The sequence below is a fragment of the Syngnathus acus genome, chromosome 23, assembly GCF_901709675.1.
Source record: "Syngnathus acus chromosome 23, fSynAcu1.2, whole genome shotgun sequence".
Taxonomy (NCBI): domain Eukaryota; kingdom Metazoa; phylum Chordata; class Actinopteri; order Syngnathiformes; family Syngnathidae; genus Syngnathus; species Syngnathus acus.
The window spans coordinates 6444975-6465949 of NC_051107.1; the positions used below are offsets into that span (position 1 = coordinate 6444975).

General features: G+C 55.1%; 3 protein-coding genes and 1 long non-coding RNA gene across 7 annotated transcripts; 3 read left to right on the plus strand and 1 right to left on the minus strand.

The window, feature by feature from the left end:
• The first annotated feature begins 15 nt into the window (after positions 1-15).
• Positions 16-3870, plus strand: cct2 (chaperonin containing TCP1, subunit 2 (beta)). Its single transcript, XM_037243746.1, has 16 exons — positions 16-137; positions 833-907; positions 991-1056; positions 1148-1259; positions 1344-1420; positions 1555-1667; positions 1765-1967; positions 2026-2126; positions 2216-2343; positions 2462-2565; positions 2630-2749; positions 2875-3003; positions 3078-3181; positions 3258-3357; positions 3428-3569; positions 3650-3870. Exons 1-16 carry the CDS (start codon positions 135-137, stop codon positions 3678-3680), a joined length of 1608 nt encoding a protein of 535 aa, XP_037099641.1. The 5' UTR covers positions 16-134; the 3' UTR covers positions 3681-3870.
• Positions 3871-4027: 157 nt separating this feature from the next.
• Positions 4028-6105, plus strand: nots (nothepsin). The gene is made up of 9 exons (XM_037243756.1): positions 4028-4154; positions 4218-4398; positions 4543-4660; positions 4767-4885; positions 4963-5162; positions 5232-5360; positions 5435-5579; positions 5704-5802; positions 5877-6105. The coding sequence occupies exons 1-9, from the start codon at positions 4090-4092 to the stop codon at positions 6045-6047; spliced, it is 1227 nt and encodes a 408-aa protein (XP_037099651.1). The 5' UTR covers positions 4028-4089; the 3' UTR covers positions 6048-6105.
• A 2144-nt stretch (positions 6106-8249) lies between these two features.
• Positions 8250-10650, minus strand: LOC119117475. Its single transcript, XR_005096526.1, has 2 exons — positions 10334-10650; positions 8250-8540 (listed from the first exon to the last, which is right to left on the minus strand). It is a non-coding gene; the product is annotated as an uncharacterized LOC119117475 (long non-coding RNA).
• shank3b (SH3 and multiple ankyrin repeat domains 3b) lies at positions 8537-20943 on the plus strand. 4 transcript variants are annotated; one of them, XM_037243740.1, is made up of 29 exons: positions 8537-8862; positions 10657-10844; positions 12238-12409; positions 12528-12567; positions 12636-12731; positions 12814-12885; positions 12970-13078; positions 13156-13307; positions 13378-13507; positions 13630-13667; positions 13772-13888; positions 14030-14107; positions 14180-14246; positions 14335-14554; positions 14641-14813; positions 14885-14998; positions 15072-15147; positions 15222-15304; positions 15391-15515; positions 15580-15712; positions 15790-15870; positions 15955-15972; positions 16148-16278; positions 16344-16437; positions 16505-17053; positions 17179-17463; positions 17558-18665; positions 18798-18824; positions 19048-20943. In XM_037243740.1, exons 3-29 carry the CDS (start codon positions 12273-12275, stop codon positions 19634-19636), a joined length of 4842 nt encoding a protein of 1613 aa, XP_037099635.1. In that variant the 5' UTR covers positions 8537-8862; positions 10657-10844; positions 12238-12272; the 3' UTR covers positions 19637-20943. The 4 variants fall into 4 exon arrangements, with proteins under 4 accessions (XP_037099635.1, XP_037099633.1, XP_037099636.1 ...); XM_037243738.1 differs by having other exon boundaries at positions 12528-12731; XM_037243741.1 differs by lacking the exon at positions 18798-18824 and having other exon boundaries at positions 12528-12731.
• Positions 20944-20975: the final 32 nt, after the last annotated feature.

Consider the following 20975-nt stretch of genomic DNA (forward strand, 5'->3'; position numbering starts at 1 on the left):
TGGAAGATTGAATTATTCCACTTAGTGTCCAGTAGAGGGCAGCAAAACGCAGCGCACTGTCTAATCTGCAGTGGAGGAAAAGACGAAGAAGTCGTTCATCCCTTTTCCTCTGTCCACCCTAAAACGCAGACATCATGGTGAGTTTCGATTTTTTTATTCTCTTTTTTTAACTTTAAAAAGACCAATAGAACCGAAAGCAGAATTTCCGTTAAAGTCAAGCATACTGAGGGGCACCTTTGGAAGATGACATCGCACCCGCGCCTTGCCTCTGTTAGCTCCCCGTTAGCTGGTGATGCTAACCGGCGAGCACATGGGCGTATCAGTACGCTAGTGACTAAGATGATGCTAACTACTGGTAGCTCTTCGCCGTGATTACATTTTTACATTTCAATGTCCGTTCACTTTGTTATTCATTGGCATAAGATGAAGTGTTTTTTGTGCATTTTGTTTAGCTTTCATAGCTCTTTAGCCGCCTCGGCTAAAGCTAGTCGTTTTGCCTTTGTGGCTGTCAGTCGGAGCCTCATTAAGGGATATGAGGTCAAATATGGGTAAGATGTGAAGAAACTGGTGAAATACTGCGTTGCATCATGTACTGCTTGTAAGATTTTCTTCTTGGATGTTCGTTGGCAGGAACGTTTTGTCATCTTAATTATCTTTTCTCGAAGCTTCTCTTGGGCGTCCCTTGGGTGCGAAGTTCAGGGGTGCTCGGATTTATTGGCTTTTTAATGTTTTGTATTTTCTTTTTAGATTATATTGTTTTGCAATCAATCTTTGTTTATCTCTATCTTGCAAGCAATCATTGTTGTGAATTTGCGTGATGTTTTTTCCGCAGGCTTCCCTTTCGATGGCCCCGGTTAACATCTTCAAACAAGGAGCTGATGAAGAGAAAGCCGAAACTGCGCGTCTGGTGCGTGTATTTGTGCTTTATCTCTAAATTGGGGGGGAAACGGTCAATGTTAAGCTCATAACGATTTGTACTTGTCCCTGCAGTCGTCATTTGTGGGGGCCATTGCCATTGGAGATCTGGTGAAAAGCACCCTGGGACCCAAAGGCATGGTGAGTTCATTTGGTTTTCTTCATGTCATGCTAAATGCCATTGATGAGCGAATGGAACATAAACTCAGCTCATGTGCATTATGGTTTTCAGGACAAGATCCTGCTGGGCGGCGGCAAAAGCGGCTCGGTGACTGTGACCAATGACGGCGCCACCATCCTCAAGGCCATCGGCGTTGACAACCCTGCCGCCAAAGTTCTGGTTGGTGAGTTAAAACACATGGCGAGGGTCTCAAGTGTGCACATCTACGGGGAGGTTATGGACCTTTTGTTTATGTGTACGTACGCAGACATGTCAAAGGTTCAAGACGATGAAGTCGGCGACGGGACCACGTCTGTCACCGTTCTGGCGGCTGAGCTTCTCCGGGTAAGAACCTGTCCAGTTTTAGTCTCAGAGGCCACATTTTATTGTGCATAAGGTGGAATACAGAATTTCAATACACCGAGAGCCGGATGTACACTTCCTACACCGGCGTAACGCACTTCCTCTTTGACTGACAGGAGGCGGAGCTTCTGATCGCCAAGAAGATCCACCCGCAGACGATAATCTCTGGGTGGAGGAAGGCCACGCAGGTAGCCAGAGATGCCTTGAGGGAGGCGGCCGTGGACCACAGGTGCTCTGCTCCGATTGGCTCTTGAAATTATTACCGGGTGTGGCTATTCAGCATATCTCATCTCCAAATATTGCTTTGTTTTTTTGTATTTCCGTAGCAACGACACAGCCCGTTTCCAAGAGGACCTCCTGAACATTGCGCGCACCACGCTGTCCTCCAAGCTGCTGACCCACCACAAGGATCACTTTGCCCAGCTGGCCGTAGACGCCGTCTTGAGGCTGAAGGGCTCCGGCAACCTGGAGGCCATCCACGTCATCAAGAAGCTCGGCGGCAGCCTCACCGATTCCTACCTGGACGAAGGTGAACGAGCGCACCCGAAGGCGGCAAAGCTGATACTGACACCGCTTTGTTTGTTCAGGCTTCCTGCTGGACAAAAAGATCGGCGTGAACCAACCCAAGAGGCTGGAAAACGCCAACATCCTCATCGCCAACACGGGCATGGATACGGACAAGATCAAGGTGGGTGACGGACGGACGGACGGACGGCCAGCGTTAAAGAGGATGAAGAGAAAGGGCCGAGATGACCTGGCCGATTCTCGTCCCTGCAGATCTTTGGCTCGAGGGTCCGCGTGGACTCCACGGCCAAGGTGGCTGAGATCGAGCTGGCCGAGAAGGAGAAGATGAAGGAGAAGGTGGAGCGCATCCTCAAGCACGGGATCAATTGCTTCATCAACAGGTCACTCAGCGAGCCATCCTCGCTACTCCTGTTTGTTTGTTTTTTGTGGGGAAAATACAAATTTGGACATCACGGGTTGACCATATACAGAAATGTCATGTGTGCGTTGACTCGGCAGGCAGCTGATCTACAACTACCCCGAGCAGCTCTTCGCTCAGGCCGGCGTCATGGCCATCGAGCACGCCGACTTTGCCGGCGTGGAGCGCCTGGCCCTCGTCACTGGTACGTGACCTCGCTGCGATATCATCGCTTGAGCCCGATCTTGAAAAGTGCGCGTGCGCCGTAGGCGGCGAGATCACGTCGACGTTCGAGCATCCCGAGCTGGTGCGGCTGGGCCACTGCAAACTCATCGAGGAGGTGATGATCGGCGAGGACATGCTCATCCACTTCTCGGGCGTCGCCATGGGTATGCACATGAAAAGCCCTTTTTCCCCCCGCATGCCAGTTGTTGTTTTTTTTCATAATTGAATGCACTAGTGCAATAGGAAATCCGTCAATTCCACCGACTAAAGCAGAGTTGTGACGGTGCAGGTGAAGCGTGCACCATCGTGCTGCGAGGAGCCACTCAGCAGATTCTGGACGAGGCCGAACGCTCGCTGCACGACGCCCTGTGCGTGCTGGCGCAGACCGTCAAGGAGCCGCGCACCGTCTACGGAGGAGGTAAAAAAAAAAAAGTCCTCCCTGGCATAAAAAAAGAAAAAAGAATGAATGCCGTTGCGCTATTGTGTGTTGAGGCTGCTCCGAGATGCTGATGGCCAAGGTGGTGAGCGATTTGGCCAACAAGACGCCGGGCAAGGAAGCGGTCGCCATGGAGTCCTTTGCCAAGGCTTTGAGGATGGTAAAAAAAACTCCAAAAGGCTCGCTAAATCGATGAATGGAAAGGTGATTGATTTATTGAATGCTTTCCTTCTCAGCTGCCCACCATCATCGCAGACAATGCCGGCTACGACAGCGCCGACCTGGTGGCCCAACTGCGCGCGGCGCACCAGGACAACAAGACCACCTTTGGTTTGAGTGAGTGGACGCACCAGAGCGCTTAAGATGGAGGAAGTTCCCCGACTGAGCACTTTTGGTTTGCCCGTAGACATGTGGGAGGGCACAGTGGGCGACATGGCGGCTCTGGGCGTGACCGAGTCCTTCCAGGTGAAGCGTCAGGTGCTGCTGAGCGCCTCCGAGGCGGCCGAGATGATCCTGAGGGTGGACAACATCATCAAAGCGGCGCCCAGGTCAGTCACGCGCATAAGTGGACACCGGACGGATGCCTAAATGGACTCGCTGACGCCACGTCCGTCTTGTTTGATTGCAGGAAGAGAGTTCCCGACCACCATCCGTGTTAGATGAAGACCGCCATCTTTATTTATCGGTGTACTTCAAAAAAAAAAAAAAATCCTTCTTCTGTAGTGGGAGCACTTTTTGGCAGGCTAGCATTAGCTGCTACTGCTCGTGTTAGCCATTGATCCGCAACGCATCTTTTTGAATGGTTTTCTTTGGTTTTGTTGACGCAAATAAAAACCAAGGTTACATCAAGTCGCGATCAGCGTCATTATTCAAATTTTTCATTTCCCGAATGACTGCTTTTATAAAAGGCAGCAGAAATGTTGTTCTTTTCCCGCTGAAACAATCCCAAATGTCAGCGAGTCAACACAAACGCTCGCGCGTATTGATCGGGACCCCCTCCAACGTTGGCTGATAAGCTGGCGCACGTCTGTCGCTGACCATTGTGCAGCGGACGCCGCCGCGGACACGATGGACGCCCTGAAGGTGCTGCTGCTTTTCCTCCTGGGCGCCTCCACTGGTCTGGCTCTCTTAAGGTAACAAAACATGACTATGACATCTCGCCGGGTATGAAGGACCTCCGTTCCAACATCGGGCAGGGTTCCTCTACAACGGGGGCGCTCCATTCGCTCGCAGCTGCGCGCCGACGGCGTGCTGCGGGACTTCCTGCGCGAGCACCATCCCGACGCCTTCAGTCGGCGCTACGCCCATTGCTACCCCGCCGGGACGCCTTCGCTGCGCCTGGGACGCACCAGCCAGAAGCTCTACAACTTCATGGATGTAAGAGCGAGCTGGTGCAATCTGTGATCAAAAGTTTCAGCAAATGAGCATTTCCATATTAAGGACAAACATTGTCTATGAATGATGATGTCATTCTGAATTGTGCAAGCTGATGCGATTTCTTTTATTTTTGTTTCCAATCAGGCTCAGTACTTTGGTCAAATCAGCCTCGGGTCTCCCGAACAGAACTTCTCTGTGGTTTTTGACACCGGCTCAGCGGACCTCTGGGTGCCGTCGTCGTACTGCGTCAGCCAGGCCTGTGGTAACACACGCACACATGTCACAGCTTGACCCGCGTGTGTATCTCTGAAGTGTCAGAGCGCTTTGACCGTGTGAGATGATAAGAGGTCAGTAACCTGCGTTTGCAGCGGTGCACAAACGTTTCCGAGCGTTCGAGTCTTCTTCGTACAGCCACGATGGCCGAAGCTTCGGCATCCATTACGGATCGGGTCATCTGCTCGGGGTCATGGCCAGAGACACGCTCAAGGTTGACGCCGGTCCTCTCCCGCCGTCTCGCGGACCGAGAGAGAAATGTCCCGCCCGTGTGTGCGTGTTTCTGCACAGATGGGCGAGATAAGCGTGCCGAGCCAGGAGTTCGGCGAGTCGGTGTACGAGCCGGGCTCCACTTTCGTGGTGGCGCGCTTCGATGGCGTGCTGGGGATGGCCTACCCCCGGTTGGCCGAAATCATGGGGAACCCCGTCTTCGACAACATGATGACGCATAACAACATGGACCAGCCCGTCTTTTCCTTCTACCTCACCAGGTCAAATTCTGTCTTAATTCTGCGGACGGGCGTTGACAACTGACGGAAACGGTCACTGGCGTCCCGCAGGCAGTCGGGTAGCTCTCGAGACGTGGACGGCCAACTCCTGCTGGGCGGCACGGACGAGGCTTTGTACGACGGACCAATCACGTGGCTTCCCGTCACCACCAAAGCATACTGGCAGATTCTTATGGACGGGTGTGACGCTCTCTCACTAACGACTTCCTCGTGGTTCGTTACGAGAGCTTGCTGTGCGCGTGTGTGTGTTTCAGTGTTTCTGTCCAAGGCTTGAAGTCATTGTGTCCTCGCGGCTGCGAGGCCATCGTGGACACGGGCACCTCCCTCATCGCCGGCCCCACCAATCAAATCCTCACTCTGCAGCAGCTCATCGGGGCCACGCCCACCAGCATCGGCGAGGTCGGTGCGGCTGTCAGTGTGTTTGCGTGTACTTCTGCCGGTGTGGATGTGATTTCTCGATCCAGCCATCTGTGACCTCATTTCAGCTCACCCGACCGTTTATGTTTTTGCGCCCGCTTGTCAGTTCTTCATCGACTGCACCAGGTTGTCGAGCTTGCCTCACGTGACGTTCGTTTTGGGCGGAAAGGAGTTCACGCTGACGGCGGAAGACTACGTCAGGAAGGTGAGGAAGGTCCCGGGGAGGGAGCGACCAAGCGCTTCGGCCCCGTCACTCTTATCCTCCTTTGCCGCCGTCAGGAGATGCTGGAGGACAGAGAGCTGTGCCTGAGCGGCTTCCAGGCCATTGACATCGTTTCGCCTCAGGGCCCGCTGTGGATCCTTGGAGACGTCTTCCTCACCAAGTTCTACAGCATCTTCGATAGAGGGAACGACCGCGTGGGCTTGGCCCCCGCTCGCCATCCTGCTTAAGTTGTTGCTAACGCTCTGATTGGCACCAATAAAGGCTAACATTCCCAAAGGCTTTCAATCGTGTCAATTGTTTGCGTGAAAGAGAGTTTCAGAAATGTGTGAGAGCAATTTGTGTGAAAGGGGTTTTATGTGTGAGAGAGTGTTTCACATGATTGGTTGCAGTTTCATCATTAATGGATGAGGTAGACGTCATTATTTTTTCATTTATTTTCTGTTTTTCGACTTTCAAGCAGAGTGAGACGTCTTTCCAGGGGCCAGAAACAGCACAGAGTGACGCACTTACCGATCATTTGGAGTTTCCAACTATCTCTGGTCAGTTTTGCCGCGCTCATTCCTCCACTTCCGGATGCCTCGTCGCTTGACGTCAGACTGCGGTGGTTTTCGCGGCAAGCTCAAGTGCACGGTTCCCTTCGTTCGTTGACAAATCAACCGGAAGCGTCTAAAATCTCTCCAAAACAGACGTATACAAATTTGGTTGTGAGTAACCTGACTATTGCTTGTTGTGTTTGTACGTTGACTACAACCAGAGTACCAGTTAGCTTGTTGTTGCTAAGACAACTAGCATCTTTAGCATTAGCCACACCTGCTAGCTTGTTAGCTACCTCGCTGTTAATCACCCGTCTGCCGTCATCACGTCTTGTGTTATATTGATAAGCTTTACACTTGATAATATGTTTCCAAATGTTATAAAAAGAAGTTGTACAATCTTTTATGATACTGTATGGACCAAATGTATGTAAGTTCACATTTTTTCTTGGGACCTTTTCTTCCTGAAATCGACACTAATGTATATGTATGGGTGGTGGCACAATATTGATGTGTGCACGTGCTCAGTGGCGACATGCAGTCCAACGTGGAGATCAAGGCCAAAGTCAGCCAGCCGCTGCAGTTTGCCAAGATGGCGTCCCAGCTCAGCCAATCGGAAGGCAGCGTCATCAGGCAGCACGACACCTTCTTTCACAGCCGCCGAGGACGACTCAAACTGCGAGACTTCACGGTCCGTCCATCGCCGTCGCTCTGAAGGAAACGCGTCAACAAGCGTCTTGCGCTGCTTTCCGTTAAGGACGGCTCGGGTCAGCTGATTTTCTACGAGCGTCCCGACACAGACGGACCCAAACTGTCCCGATTCTCCATCAGCCCCACCTCGGACCCGCCCGGCCTCAGGGTACAAACACTTTTTCTGTGTGTGTTTCCGCATTCCGTGTGCGTTTATGCCTCACGTTTGTGCCCAGGCTGTGCTGTCCGACGCCCTTGGCGTGAAAGGGGAAGTGCGTAAGGAGCGGCGTCTCTACATGATCGGTCAAACGCGGGTGCACCTGGACTCAGTGGAGGGCTTGGGACACTACATGGAACTGGAGGTCTCATTCACTAGATTTGATTGTATTTCTGAAAAAAAAATGAAATACTCGTGCCTCCAACTTGTCTGTAGGTGGTGATGCGTCCGGCCCAGACGCTGGAGGACGGCCAACAGGTGCGCTTGTTTTTTATTTTTTATTTAAACCGGCGTGTTGGGGGTCTGCTCGTCATGGCTCATCTTTTTGTGGTGGCAGGTCGCTGAGGGTCTGATGGAGCAGTTGGGCGTGACTAAGGAGAGTCTGGTGGCGGGGGCCTACGTGGACCTGCTGCTGGAGGGACGCACATAAAGTTTTTGTTTTTAACAAAACAAATCGACTGTGTTCAGTTGACAGCTGCTTCATGAAGGCATTTTGCTAAATCATTGGTGAGTTTGTTATAATGAAATAAATTGTTATGAAAATGAGCTGAATGTGCTTTCTTGTCACTCACTTTGACAGACAAATAGTCACAACTTGTTTAGGCAAGACTTTGTTCCTACTCGTATCATTAATATAATGATAACTGACAAATTACAAAGACTTCGGGTTCTGTGTGATAACTTTGACATGGTTGTCATGGCAACTGGCTCAACTGGGGAAAAGAGGATGTGGACTATCGAAAACATCCAGCAGAGGGCGCTGTAAGACAGCAGCTGCAAGACGCCCGTGAGTATCTTGTTTTATTTTTACAGCGAAAGCGTTTTGGATAAAGTACAACAATCTTTTTTTTATTTCCTTTTTTTTTTTAGAAATTGATCAAATATATCCTTGGAGGGATCCTGACCACGGCAGCCATGTTGCTCCAGGCAAGTCGACCAACTAAGAAAAGTTAAATGTTAAGTTGATTTTTTTTATTGAGTGGACAATATACTAAAACACACGCACAGTGTTTTTATTGTGTTTACTTCAGCGAAGATTGAGTCATATTATTTTTGGCAAAGTGACAAAGTAGCCTCTCATCTCAAGGCACCATTGTACTTTGGTAGTAGCGGCACAAGAGTCATTTCAAATGGAGTCAGCTGGAGTATTTTATTTCCCATCATGCACCAGGTGAGCTGTGATAGGCCGGAGAGGGCTTCCCCCCCTCCCTTGCTGTTCCGGTGCATCGTCGTCATGGCAACGGGGCCGCTCCTCCACACCCACGCCGATCACCCCGATTCTGTGGCAGCCAGCGAGCGAGGGGAAGAAAAAAAAAAGAGAGAGAGAGGTGTGTTTTCAGTCCCACGCATTGGAGTGGGAGATAACGTGCGCATGCCCGTGTGTGTGTGTGTGTGAGTGTGTGTGTGTGTGTGTGAGTGAGTGAGAGTGTGTGCGTGGGCTGAAGCGACCAGCCTTCCACTCATTCCTGCTTCTTCCTCTCTCCTCTTCATCTTCTCGTCTCCAGATCCTCCTCCTCCATCCTCCTCCTCCTCCTCCTCTTCTTTTTTTTTTTCCCCCCTCTATCAGTCATCAGGATGGAGAAGAAGCCGCTGCTCTGCTGGGTGAGTCTCCCGCCGCTCACCAGCGTTTGCGCGAGTGCCATCATGTCGGCGTTATGAGAGCTGCTAGTTTGAGTCTGCAACTTTTTTTGGGCGAGGGTCTCCTTGCTTTCCTTGTCTCCTTCACTTGTCTCTGGTGGGCGTGGCCTGCCATCATTAGGGTCGAGCTGGCGTCAGGTAAGATGATTGTCAACGGGGGAGTTTCTTCAAGTAGAACTCTCCAATTGCACTTTTGTGAGGGGACAGCTTTTCTGTAAATGCTCTGTCTTCCTCTTGGCTTGTGTCCTTTCCTAGCGCCTCACTCCCTCCATTGCTCCTCTGCCTCTGAATTTACTTGAACACCTCATTTCGTCACCTCCTCAATTTCATTTGTCACCTGCCTGATTGTTGGACTCCTCCTTCCCCGTTTTCTTCACCTCCTCTCCTTTTCGTTCCTTTGCTCCCTCCCTCCTTCCCTCGCCTATTTGTTTCTCTTGGCTCCTCATCTCCATTGTCACCTCCTTGTCCTTTGACTCTCCTCCTCCTTTCCCAGTGACCTCATTTGCTCCTATTCTTCCATTTTGCTTGTTCCTACTTTCCTCCCGCATCTGCTTGCTTTTCTTGACTTCTCCTCTTCCCTTGCCTCCTCCCCCATCCTTCTCTTGACTCCTCCACTTCTTCTCCCTGACTCCTCACATCTCCATCGGCTTGGACTTCCTCACCGCCTCCTTTGCCAACTCTCGGTTTCCTCGCCTCCTCTTCATACTTCCTCTCGTTGCATGATTTAATTCTGTTCCCCTTTCTGGTTGCCTTGTCTTCTTAGCCCTGACTTTTTTTTTTTTTTTTTTTCCCCCTCCCTACTTTTTCTTTTTTTCCAGCATCCCCTCATCATCTTGTGCCTGCGCGTGTGTGTTACATAAGTGCGGCAGTGAGTGTGTAGGCCGCGGTCTATCTAAGAGCTGATCTGCTGCTCATGCTAGGAGGCAAAAAAGACCACTTCAAGCAGGAAGTGTCTCTCCTTGGCACATCACGTGGTTGTCATGGTAACGTGGCAGTCTTCAGAGACAATTGAACGTCTCGTGTCCGCCGGGTTTTTTGCGAGAACAAGCGTCCACGCTTGAGCCGCTAGCGATGTGAGAAACTTGACAAGATTGTGTGTGTGTGTGTGTGTGAGGGAGGGAGAGAACATTGGGTCTCATCAGCTCCTGCCATGGGTTGCCATGGTAATGGGCAAGGGGAGCTACATTTCCAGCACGCGCACGGATGCGCGACCGCGAGCCCGTCGGGTTGGGATCAGCATCGGGACGGCGTGTCTTTAAAGTTTTGCTTGAAGTTCAACTTTCATTTCGCGCAACATCCAGACGTGAATGTGGATCACATCTGCATCGGGATCTTCTCTTCCAACTTCCTAAACGTCACACCGTGTAGCAAGTCATGGTCGAAACGTGCGTGCGTGCGTGTGTGCGCGTCTTATCAGAGTGTTCCAGCTCCTCACCTTTTCCTTCCTGACGTCCGTTCCTTCGCCCACACACGCAGGAAACAGGAAGTGTGGCTCACAGGAAGTTGTTGTGATCTTTGCGGAGTGCTGAGATTCATTTAGCTTGTTCGTGTAGCATCGTCATGTTTTTCTTCCACAATTGTTGAATGCTAAAAAGGTGAGCTTTTGTGACTTTGATCTCATGGCAAGTTAGCATCTAGCTACCAAGTTAGCATCCCAAACTATATGACTGCTTGTGTCTCAAAATGGCCTCCACCAACCCACCGCTTTTGTCCCACCCCCACATCCTGGCCCCCGCCTCCCCCCATCTTCCTCTCCAGGATGGGCCGACCAGCTCCCACAATAGCGTCTGAAAGTCTCCGCGCCCGCCGCCGTCCACCTGAGGCCTCTCGACCGCATCCCGGACCTCCAGACCGCAAGCGAGCGCATCGCAAGCAGATCGAAAGCCTGAAGCAGGCTTGGGATCAGATCGCTCTTCTGAAAAGTTTGATGGGAGTTCTGCCAAAAGGTAGGTGACTTTGTGGCCTCTTGGCTTCACTATTTTTCACCTCGTTGTGGTTAAAGAAGAGTTTGAGTGTCGAATCGGCGACGTCCGAGCCCGCGGTTGTTCTGCCAGCGGGATGACATCATACGCGAGAGTTGGCTCTCTCGGGCCGCTTCTGATTATTCACTTGAGGAGCGTCGTCGGCCTTGTACGCGAGCGACAATGCGGGAAAGTCGGCCGCCTGGCTCCTCATCACTTATTCAAGAGTCTGACTCTAGTGTTGTCAGCGGCCCAAAATAAAGCACTTGCACCTGGAGAGTCGGAGGACGCCTCGCTTCCTGTCTGCTCCGGAGGGGGGGGCTCCCAAAACATTTTGGGGTCCAGAGGAAAATTGCTCCAAATTCTAACGCCAAGTAAACAGGACCACAAATGCATAAAAGAATGAGAAAATTGTCCCCAAAGTGCAATGCTAACAAATTAGTTTTTGTTAACGCAACCAAAAACAGAACATAACGGATCACAAATGATTTTATGGAGCCCCAAGCTACGATTCGTAAGAGTCATACTTCCCCCTTCGGAAAGTAAGCGCCACGTTGTCTGGCGGAGCAGCTGCAAGCTTTGCTCCCCCAAAATCCCTCCGCAAACACATGGCCAGGGCGAACGGCGTGCGCCCGACCGCCCACCCGCCCGCCATTTGATGATGTCCCAGATGTGTCAGAGCCGGACGGAAAAAGAGCCAGAGTCAGCAGGTAGGATGTAGTTTTCGCCACGGCAAACTGCGAAAATTTGTTCAGCCGCGTTGCCATAGCAACAGCGAGCATGTCGAAAGAACGCGTGCGTGCGAGTGAGCGACCGAGCGAGCGCACCGAGAGTGACACAGTGAGGTTAGCACAGGATTCCCTGCCGTTGCAGTTGCCATGACAACACGCCACTCGCGCCCTCGCCGATTCACCGGCAAGCGGGCGGGCGGGTGGGCGGGCGTTCAATTTGGGGCTCTATCAAGTGACTGCTCGGGGTCGTCTTCGTTAACGGCGAGTGGAGTCGCGGGAAGTCCAGAAGTGCTGTCCGAGTGACGGACGCGGCGATGCGGTCGCGTGACCAACTATCCTCGGAAATGGTCCGACCCTGGATTCTTCTCGTGACTCCGTTTCCTTGGAGTTGAAAAACAGGAAGTGATGTCACATTCCACAGCCATTATTAGCAACGCAGAAGGCGGTGGTCCAATGATGCCGAGCGACATGACCAAAACACTAAACTGAAAGTCAAAGTTGGCCTGTGAAGCTTAAAAGCATTAGCGACCAAAGCTAGCAAATATTAATATCTGCGACATAGGCGCCCGGTGAGTGATGTGTGTGGCGGCGGCGGAGGAGGCGTGTCTTAGCTGCCGTGTGACCGGGAGCCACTTCCTGTCTTCCAGCCACATGCCTCTGAGTCCGGCCGCTGACACCAAACATGATCGCCCACGCCAACAGGCGGTTACTAACGGCAACGCGACAGGCTCTCCCGTCGCCCGGGACGACGACGCGGAGGACGCGCCCTCTGGAAACAGCATTGTGGTCCGCATCGGCATCCCGGACCTGCAGCAGACGGTAACACACACACACACACACACGTGCTGGCTAGCCGGACAGACCAGGAGGAGGCGGTGGCGGCGAGGCCAAGGTGAGCAAGTGAGGTTTCTAACATTTGTGTGTGTGCGTCTCTCAGAAGTGTTTGCGGCTGGACCCAGAGTTACCCGTTTGGACCAGTAAGCAGAGGGTTCTGGTCACCTTGACTCAGTCTCTGTCGGATGTTTTGAACTATGGTCTCTTCCAGCCGGCGTTCAACGGCCGAGCTGGCAAGTTTCTTGACGAGGAGCGACTTTTGAAAGAGTACCCTCTCCCCCCCATCACGCCCATTCCGTACCTCGAGGTGCGCAGCCCGAATGACGGAGCCGACCGTTGTTTATTGTACTAACGTTGACCCCGTGTGGGCTTCCCGTGTTGTCTTGCAGTTTCGTTATAAACGCAGAATTTACACGCAGACTTACGTAGACGACAAGCAGCTGGCCAAGCTGCACACCAAAGTAGGCCCGAGAATTTTGCAGCGAGACCACGCTTGAGCCCGAACCCCGCGCTGACCCACGCACGCCTTTGTCCGTCCGTCTCAGGCCAACCTGAAGCGATTCATGGAACACGTCCACCAGAAGAACGTGGAGAAGGTTTCCAAATGGCTGGAAAAAGGCCTCGATCCAAACTTCCACGACTCCGACAGCGGCGGTGTGTAAACGTCGCCTCCGAATTTTCCAGTACGTGGACGAACGCCGGACGTAAACGGCCGCCACGTCTCGTCGCAGAGTGTCCTCTGACGCTGGCCGTCCAGTTGGAGGAGAGCTGCGAGCTGATCAAAGTTCTCCGCAGCGGCGGCGCTCACCTGGACTTTCGTACCAGGGACGGAATCACCGCTCTGCATCGGGCCGTCATGTGCCGAAACAGCGCCGCGCTCACCGTGAGGACGTTGCGCAACGCCGCCGCCGCCGGCCCGCCTTGGTGCGTGACACCTTTGCGCTACTTTGCAGACGCTGCTGGACTTGGGAGCCTCTCCGGACTACAAGGACAGCAGGGGTCTGACTCCCCTCTATCATTCCGCCATGGTGGGCGGCGCCCCCTACTGCTGCGAGCTGCTACTTCAGGACCACGCCACTCTAGGTACTCCAAATGTCAACTTTGGAGCCTTCCGGAAATCTTTCCTCGAAACTCGCCGAATCGGTGTCGGGCCGAAGAAAAGACTTTTGATAAAAGGTTTTGATGAAAGGTTGTCATGGTTACAGGCATGACCGACGAGAACGGATGGCAGGAAATCCACCAGGTGACGAGCACTCGCACGCACGCACCCACCCACGCACGCACACGTGCGCTCAATCACGGCGACAATTATATGTACAGATTTAGTAATCGTGCGTGCATGTTTAGGCGTGTCGCCATGGCAACGTGCAGCACTTGGAGCACCTGCTGTTCTACGGGGCTGACATGAGCTCCCAGAATGCATCGGGAAATACCGCGCTGCACCTCTGCGCTCTCTACAATCAGGTAGGAGGCTGACTGCTACCGGGGCGCCCTCTAGCGGACAACATTTGAAATGCAACTCCGAAACGTCTGACGTGAAAGCCACATTCAAAAGCGCGTAAGAAGTTTGACACATGCCCGTCACGGGTGTGTCCCCGCCCGCAGGACAGTTGTGCTCGAGTATTGCTTTTCCGAGGAGCCAACAAGGACATCAAGAACTACAACAACCAGACTGCCTTTCAGGTCAGATGAGAACAAACAAAACACAGCAGTAGTTTGAGTTTCCTTTCAAGGAATGTATGTATGTCTGCGTAGGTCGCCATCATTGCCGGCAATTTCGACTTGGCCGAAATCATCAAGATCCACAAAACTTCGGATGTTGGTGAGCGGCGCACAGATACTTGAGTCATCCGTTCAGCGCAAATGAAATTTGGAGTGCTGAGACTGTGCACGTGCGGGCGCGCGAGCAGTTCCCTTCCGAGAGTCTCCGTCGTACACCAAGCGGCGCCGGCTGGGAGCCCTCAGGTCCCCGGCAGGAAACGGCCTGTCGTCGCCGCGCTCTCTGATTCGCTCGGTCAGCGACAACGCCCTGGAAAGCCCCGCCTCCTCCCCCGGACCCTCCCTGCAAAGCTTGGAAGCGCACCTGGACACGCACACGCACTCGTTACGGCGACACGCGCGCCGCCTCAGGTGAGGGAGGGAGGGAGGGAGGGAGCCGACCAATTAGGATTTGATCCAAAATATTGCAATATATCGCATTTTCTTGTCATGTCCAGCCCGAGCGGTCACGCGGAGAGCAGCCCGCCGTCGTCGCCGCCGCCCCTCACGCCGCAGCTGAGGAAGAAGCGGCTGTACAGCGCCGTGCCGGGACGCACCTTCATCGCCACGCGCTCCCACGTGCCCCAGGGGTCCGGAGAGATCCAGCTGCACCGCGGCGAGAGGGTGAAAGGTCAGCAAAGTTTGTGACGAGCCCCTCCCCGCCTCCTCGCCATCCTCACCGTTCTTATTTTGCATCCGCAGTTCTGTCCATCGGCGAAGGCGGATACTGGGAAGGGAACGTGAAAGGAAGAACGGGCTGGTTTCCCGCCGACTGCGTCGAAGAAGTTCAGATGAGGCACTACGACCCCAGACTGGGTAAATGGTTCTGGCATGTCGACAAAGCCGTGTTTGTGCCGCCACGTTGTTCAAAACGGCCGACGCGTTTCAGAGACGAGGGAGGACCGCACCAAGCGACTTTTCAGACACTACACGGTGGGCTCGTACGACAACTACACCTCGTACAGGTGAAGAGTCGCCGAGCGACAACGGCGCTTTTAGCGTCCGACCGTCGCTCACGACTCCACGGCGTGCTTTTCAGCGACTACGTGATCGAGGAGAAGATGGCCGTGCTGCAGAAGAGAGAGAGCGAGGGATTCGGCTTCGTCCTGCGGGGAGCCAAAGGTGGGTGGGCCGCCCGTTTCGGGGCTGTCTGTCGGCTACGGCGGGGAGCTCCTCGCATCACCCGTCCCCATTTGTGTCGTTGCAAGCCGAGACCCCCATCGAGGAGTTCGCCCCCACGCCGGCGTTCCCCGCCCTGCAGTACCTGGAGTCCGTGGACCAAGGCGGCGTGGCCTGGAGAGCCGGCCTCCGTACCGGAGACTTCCTCATCGAGGTTCGCTCGCTACGTTTATTGAGGCGGGCGCAAATGAGCAAAATGAAAATCAAACGCTGCGCAGGTGAACGGCGCCGACGTGGTCAAGGTCGGCCATCGCCAGGTGGTGGCGCTCATCCGACAGGGCGGCAGCCGCCTGCTCATGAAGGTCGTGTCCGTTTCCCGCAAGTCCGACACCAACCTCATCCGAAAGAAAGGTTTGCTTTCCACGCGCGGAGACCAGGGTTGAGCGTCCTGTTCATTTCGAACCAGTTGCTGGTTTTTTTTCTCCTAGCCCCTCCGCCTCCCAAGCGAGCCCCCAGTACCTCGTTGACTCTGCGGTCCAAGTCCATGACTGCTGACCTGGAGGACATAGGTAACGCATGCACGTACGCACAAACACACACACACAAAGTTAATATGAAAATGGAATTGTTGACTTTTTCCAACCCACGTGCAGCCCGGAGGAGGCGCTTTGGTGAGTCGTTATCGTCAAGGTCACGTTGTGTGTTGGTCAAAGTTCTTCTGTTTGTGTGTGTGGAAATAATTCCACTGGTGTGCTTTTGCGAAGGCCGTTGTTTCTCCACGCGGCCGCCATGTTGCCCGTGCAAGCGGTTCACCGTCCCAAAAAGTCACTGTTGTGCGTCCTGCAGAGAAACTGGACGAGATGTTGGCGGGGAACGCGCAGGAAGTGGTCCTGCGCTCGCGGCCCGCCGATGACTTCAGAGCGGCCACGGTGAAGCAGAGGCCCACCAGCCGGAGAATCACTCAGGCCGAGATTAACGTAAGGTTCGCCCCGGAGCCCATCTGAGCCAATACGCCTTTGGATTGATTGTGTGGGGCGTGCAGTCGTTGTTTGAGCGTCAGGGTCTGGTCCCGCCCTCCGCCCCGGAGAAGAGCACCATGGCGCTGCCCCGAGGAATGTCCAGAACCAAAAGTTTTGGTGAGACGTTTTTAGTCCCGAGAGGAGGTGGTTAGGAAAGGCAATTGACTTGTCACCCTCCGTACAGGCGCTCCCGAGGATGACCGCATCTCCGCTCTGATCCACGAAAGTCGCTTCCCTCGCAGCTCCTCTCTGAGCGACAGCTTCATCCCGCCGCCTCCCCAGACGGCGCCGCCCCCGCCGCCCTCGCCGCTCTTCCTCCTGGACTCGGGGCCTCCGCCTTCCTTCCTCCCCCCTCCTCCCCCCGCCCGGGGCGAGGGCCTGAGCCGGTCCAGCTTCAAACCGGGAGCCGAGCCCAGGCTGCAGGAGCTCTCGGACGCTCCGTCCAGGAGCCACGCCGAGCGTCAGAGGAAGGCGCGCTCCATGATCATCCTGCAGGACACGCCGCCTCCGCTGCAGCCGGACATGCACGTGGCCGCCGCCGCCATGCACGTGTCCTCCTCGCACACTTCCACGCTGTCTCTCCACGCCGTCGCCCTGGGACACTCGCCGCTGTCACGCCGTCGAGGGCGACCCATTGAAAATCCTTACGCCAACGTGGGACAGCAGGCCCCCCCGGCCAAGCCTCAGAGGAGGAAGTCACCTCTGCTCAAACAACTTCCAGTGGAGGAGCAAGGTAGGTGCGCCAGTCTCGAGATCAAGTCCAGATCCGGAGAGAAGATAAAAGCCAAGAGGAGATTGGCGTCCGGGGTCGTTTGTCGTCGCGGGTGACGCTCACGCTTTCCTCCATCTTGTGCGCAGGCCTCAAAGAGCAAGACGCCAAGTCGGAGGCCAACGCACCGGGCAGCCCCAGCAGGGCCGAGCTGTACCAGCAGCAGGTTCTGTCGGAGCGCGCTCGCGTCCACGGCCGCCGCTCCTCCCTCTTCCTCTCCGTCGAGGGCGCCATCTCCGACAACCAGGCGCCCCCTCTCTTGACCCAGAGTCACTCCATGGACGACCTGGGCGAGCTTCCGCCTCCGGCGCCCGTCCTCACGCCCTCGCCGACCCCGCACACCTTCCTGCACCCGCTTACCGGCAAGCCTCTGGGTAAGAACCCCGTCGATGAATGTCATTGTGGCCGACTGAGTCCGACGCGTGTCCCTCTCCCTACCTCCCTCCCTCCCTCCCTCCTCCTCCTCAGATCCCTCGTCGCCGCTCGCCCTGGCTCTGGCCGCACGAGAACGAGCGCTCACCGCCCGCACGCCGAGTCCCGAGCCGCGACCCAAACACGCCTCGGCCTCGGGCACCCCGATCCCCACCCCGGCCGCCAGCCCCGAGGGCCGGCATAAGCGGACCCCGGTCCCCACCCCGCAGAGCAGCCCCGAGCCCCGCTCCAAGCGCGCCACCCCGCAGACCAGCCCTGAGCAGCGAAGCAAGCGCACCACCCCTCAGAGCAGCCCCGAGCTTCGCCACAAGCGCATAACTCCGCCCCTCTTCCAAGACGGACAGGTCGAGCGTCCCGAGGCGGAGGGCGGAGTGACCTCGCCGGCGGGGCCGACCCCCGAGCGCTGGAGACCCGTCCCCCTGGCCAACCTGGCCCACGAGAGCCACTCGGCTGCCGTCGACAGGCGTCGGAGCCTGACCGTAGGCAGCTCGGAGGAAGAAGGCGGCGCCTATACGGTGACCCTCCCGCCCGCGTTGTTGTCATCCAGCGACGAGGAGACGAGGGAGGAGCTACGTCGGATCGGGCTGGTGACGCCGCCCCCCGGTTTCGCCGCCCCGCTGTCCCCGCTGGCCGTAAGCCCGCGCCGCGGCGGCGAGGGCGACACGGGCGACAACGAGGAGGAATCTCGCGACGGCTCGCTGCCTCCCTCTATCACCTTGGCCTCGCCTCCCGCCCCGCCCTCCCCCTCCTCGCCGCCCGCCGCCGGCCACCCCTCCTCGGCCCTCAAACCGCGCCTGCGCTCGCCCGTCGGCCGCGGCCGCTCGGCTCTCAGGGACCCTCTGCTCAAGCAGTCGTCCGACAGCGAGCTGCTCCCGTCCTCGCCCGCCTCTCCGGCCGCCACCCGCCAGCCGCGCTACCTCTTCCAGCGCCGCTCCAAGTTGTGGGGGGGCGGCGAAGAGGAGGGCCGGCCCGCCGCGCTGGGCGGACAAGGAGGCTCCGCCTCGGCCCTGGAGCTGAGCGGCAGGGCCGAGTCGGGCCTGGACCTCGCCAATAGGCTCCACCTCCTCAACAAAGATAGCCACTCCCTGGGGGAGGAGCCCAGCCCCCTCGACCCTGGTCGCAGGTCGCCTGTAGGTGGGGCCAGGTACGTTACCTATGTGCTGCATGTGTGTGGGCGTGCGTGGGTATGTATGTGTGCGTGTGCACCTTTGACACCTAGCAGAATACAGGTTGAGTTGCGCGCGCGTACCGCTAAGTGTGGTTTGTGTTTTTGCAGATGTGTGGCGAGTGGAGAGAGCAAATCGTAGGTTTTTATCTCTGGTAAACACTTCTTGTTTTCGCTCGGCGACGCTAACATCTGCTAACCGCTAGATATGCCAATGAAGGCTAGCCAATCCTCACAAAGCTAACTGACTGTGACAAACCATGGCAAAGCTCTTTCTCTTCCTGCTGCCGCTGTCTGACTTGACTTTATTTTGCAAAAGTCCCCCCACCCCACCCCCTAATGGTGTCATGTGATTGGACAGGTTGTTCTCCAGCCTGGGCGAGCTGCACACCATCTCCCAGCGAGGATACGGCACCACCTACACGGTGCGTCCGGGCAGCCGCTACCCCGTCACCCGCCGCAGCCCTTCCCCGTCGCCCTCCCCCTCGGATCGGCCGCCGGGCTCCTCGCCCTCGCCCTGCTCGGAGCGCCCGGACCTGAGCTCGGGCCGCGGTCTGACCATCCTCAAGTCGTCCAGCCTCAGCCTACCGTCGGAACCCAAGGAGGTGCGCTTCGTCATGCGCAGCGCCAGCGCTCGAACCCGTTCCCGCTCGCCTTCGCCTTCCCCGCACGCCTCGCCGTGCCCGTCGCCCGTCCTCAGCGGCCCCCTGCTGGCGCTGCGACCCTGGAGGCAGCGCCCGCTCAGCTTGTGGAACAAGTACGACGTGGGCGACTGGCTGGAGAGCGTGGGGCTGGCCGAGCACCGCCAGCGCTTCCAGGAGCACGAGATCGAAGGCTCGCACCTTCCCGCCCTCACCAAGGACGACTACGTGGAGCTGGGCGTCACGCGGCTGGGCCACCGCATTAACATCGAGCGGGCCCTCAGGCAACTCTTAGACTCCGCCACTTGACTGCCGCCGCCGCCGCCATAGGTCTCCTCTCGCTTTTTTTGTCAACTCAGCTCTTTGATCGCCGCCATCGACAGACTTGTCTTCCTTGACGGGTGTGACCGAAAGAACCGGCACAATCGTCGAGGCCATCCATCAAGTCGATCATCTCAGCCATGGACTTTTTGAAAAGATGTTCAACAGGTAAGTCCCAAATCAACTCGTCCTCCCGATGGATGCTATGCTAACGTGTTAGCTCGCTGTGCGGGCGATCAAAGAGCTGATTTGACCCCCCCCTCCCTCCAATAATTATTCTAATTCCTGAAGTATTATAGTCTTGATTTTGAATATTCCTCCATATAATGAGCTCTATGCACGCTGCACTTTGGCGTCGGGTGTCAGATGGCGGGCGCCGCGTTAAAGTCCCTGTAAAGCAAAAAGAAATTGAAAAAAAAAAAGAAAGATGGGAGATGACGGCTAAATCAAGTCCTCAACTGCGTATACCATCCTTTTTTTTTTTTTCTTCCCTTCAAACACACCTAAATGTGGGAATTTGCTGGACGGGGTTTTTAACGGCAAATGGGCCAGCGCCCGACCGCCTAAGGTTGCGTAAGGTTCATTATCCTCGTCTCGATTTGACGAGCAACCGTGTGCCAGTGTTGACTTTTCTTCTACTTTGACTTTTGATTTGACAATGCGGCCGTCACCGTGGCGACGTGGCGCTGGAGTTCTTGATGACTTGTCAATGTGTGTGCGCGTGCGTGTTGATTGGACATGGTGCTACAGTACATGTTGGAAGCCATCTGTACAGGAAGTAACTTCATCATCCTTAAGCCAATTGCAGCAAATCAATCTGGATCTCACCTTCTTTCTTTAAGGCTTCTCAAAGCGATTCCATTTTGATCACAATTTGATGTTATAAATTCCTTTCACCCAAGCGCCTATCATGACAATATGAGTGGATTGGCCATGCCCCGATGTGCAGTATTGATCAGCTTTTCGCATTATTTTGAAGACGTCGCTAACGTGAGCTACATTTGTTGACGCTTTGCAAATTCCCACCGGGACGGACACACACGTTTGTTTGTTTAGCAAACATCGGGCCCGTGTAGACTCCAGATAGAAAATGTAGCCAAATAGTTACTCCTCCTGTCAGTCATCAATAAGCAATAGGTGGCGATCAAGTCCTCATGTATCATCAATTGATTGATTGAGCGATTATTGGAAGGCTTTGATGTTTCTTTGTGCGCTTTTCTTTTTTCCCCACATACACACACACACACACCAAACATGTTGTCATGTTTCTATTAAAGGCTCATTTACAACCTCAAGCCTCATTCGAGTCAATTAGAAAATACAAACG

Excerpts from the sequence above, each read along its gene's own strand:
- shank3b (XM_037243738.1), top strand. The coding sequence starts at position 12,242 with ATGCCTCTGAGTCCGGCCGCTGACACCAAACATGATCGCCCACGCCAA. Across the intron at positions 13,308-13,377 it reads GAAACAGCGCCGCGCTCACC|ACGCTGCTGGACTTGGGAGC; the intron begins GTGAGGACGTTG and ends GCTACTTTGCAG. Across the intron at positions 14,555-14,640 it reads CGACACGCGCGCCGCCTCAG|CCCGAGCGGTCACGCGGAGA; the intron begins GTGAGGGAGGGA and ends TGTCATGTCCAG.
- nots (XM_037243756.1), top strand. The coding sequence starts at position 4,090 with ATGGACGCCCTGAAGGTGCTGCTGCTTTTCCTCCTGGGCGCCTCCACT. Across the intron at positions 4,399-4,542 it reads AGCTCTACAACTTCATGGAT|GCTCAGTACTTTGGTCAAAT; the intron begins GTAAGAGCGAGC and ends GTTTCCAATCAG. Across the intron at positions 5,803-5,876 it reads CGGAAGACTACGTCAGGAAG|GAGATGCTGGAGGACAGAGA; the intron begins GTGAGGAAGGTC and ends TGCCGCCGTCAG.
- cct2 (XM_037243746.1), top strand. Across the intron at positions 2,344-2,461 it reads ATCAATTGCTTCATCAACAG|GCAGCTGATCTACAACTACC; the intron begins GTCACTCAGCGA and ends TTGACTCGGCAG. Across the intron at positions 2,566-2,629 it reads GCGCCTGGCCCTCGTCACTG|GCGGCGAGATCACGTCGACG; the intron begins GTACGTGACCTC and ends CGTGCGCCGTAG.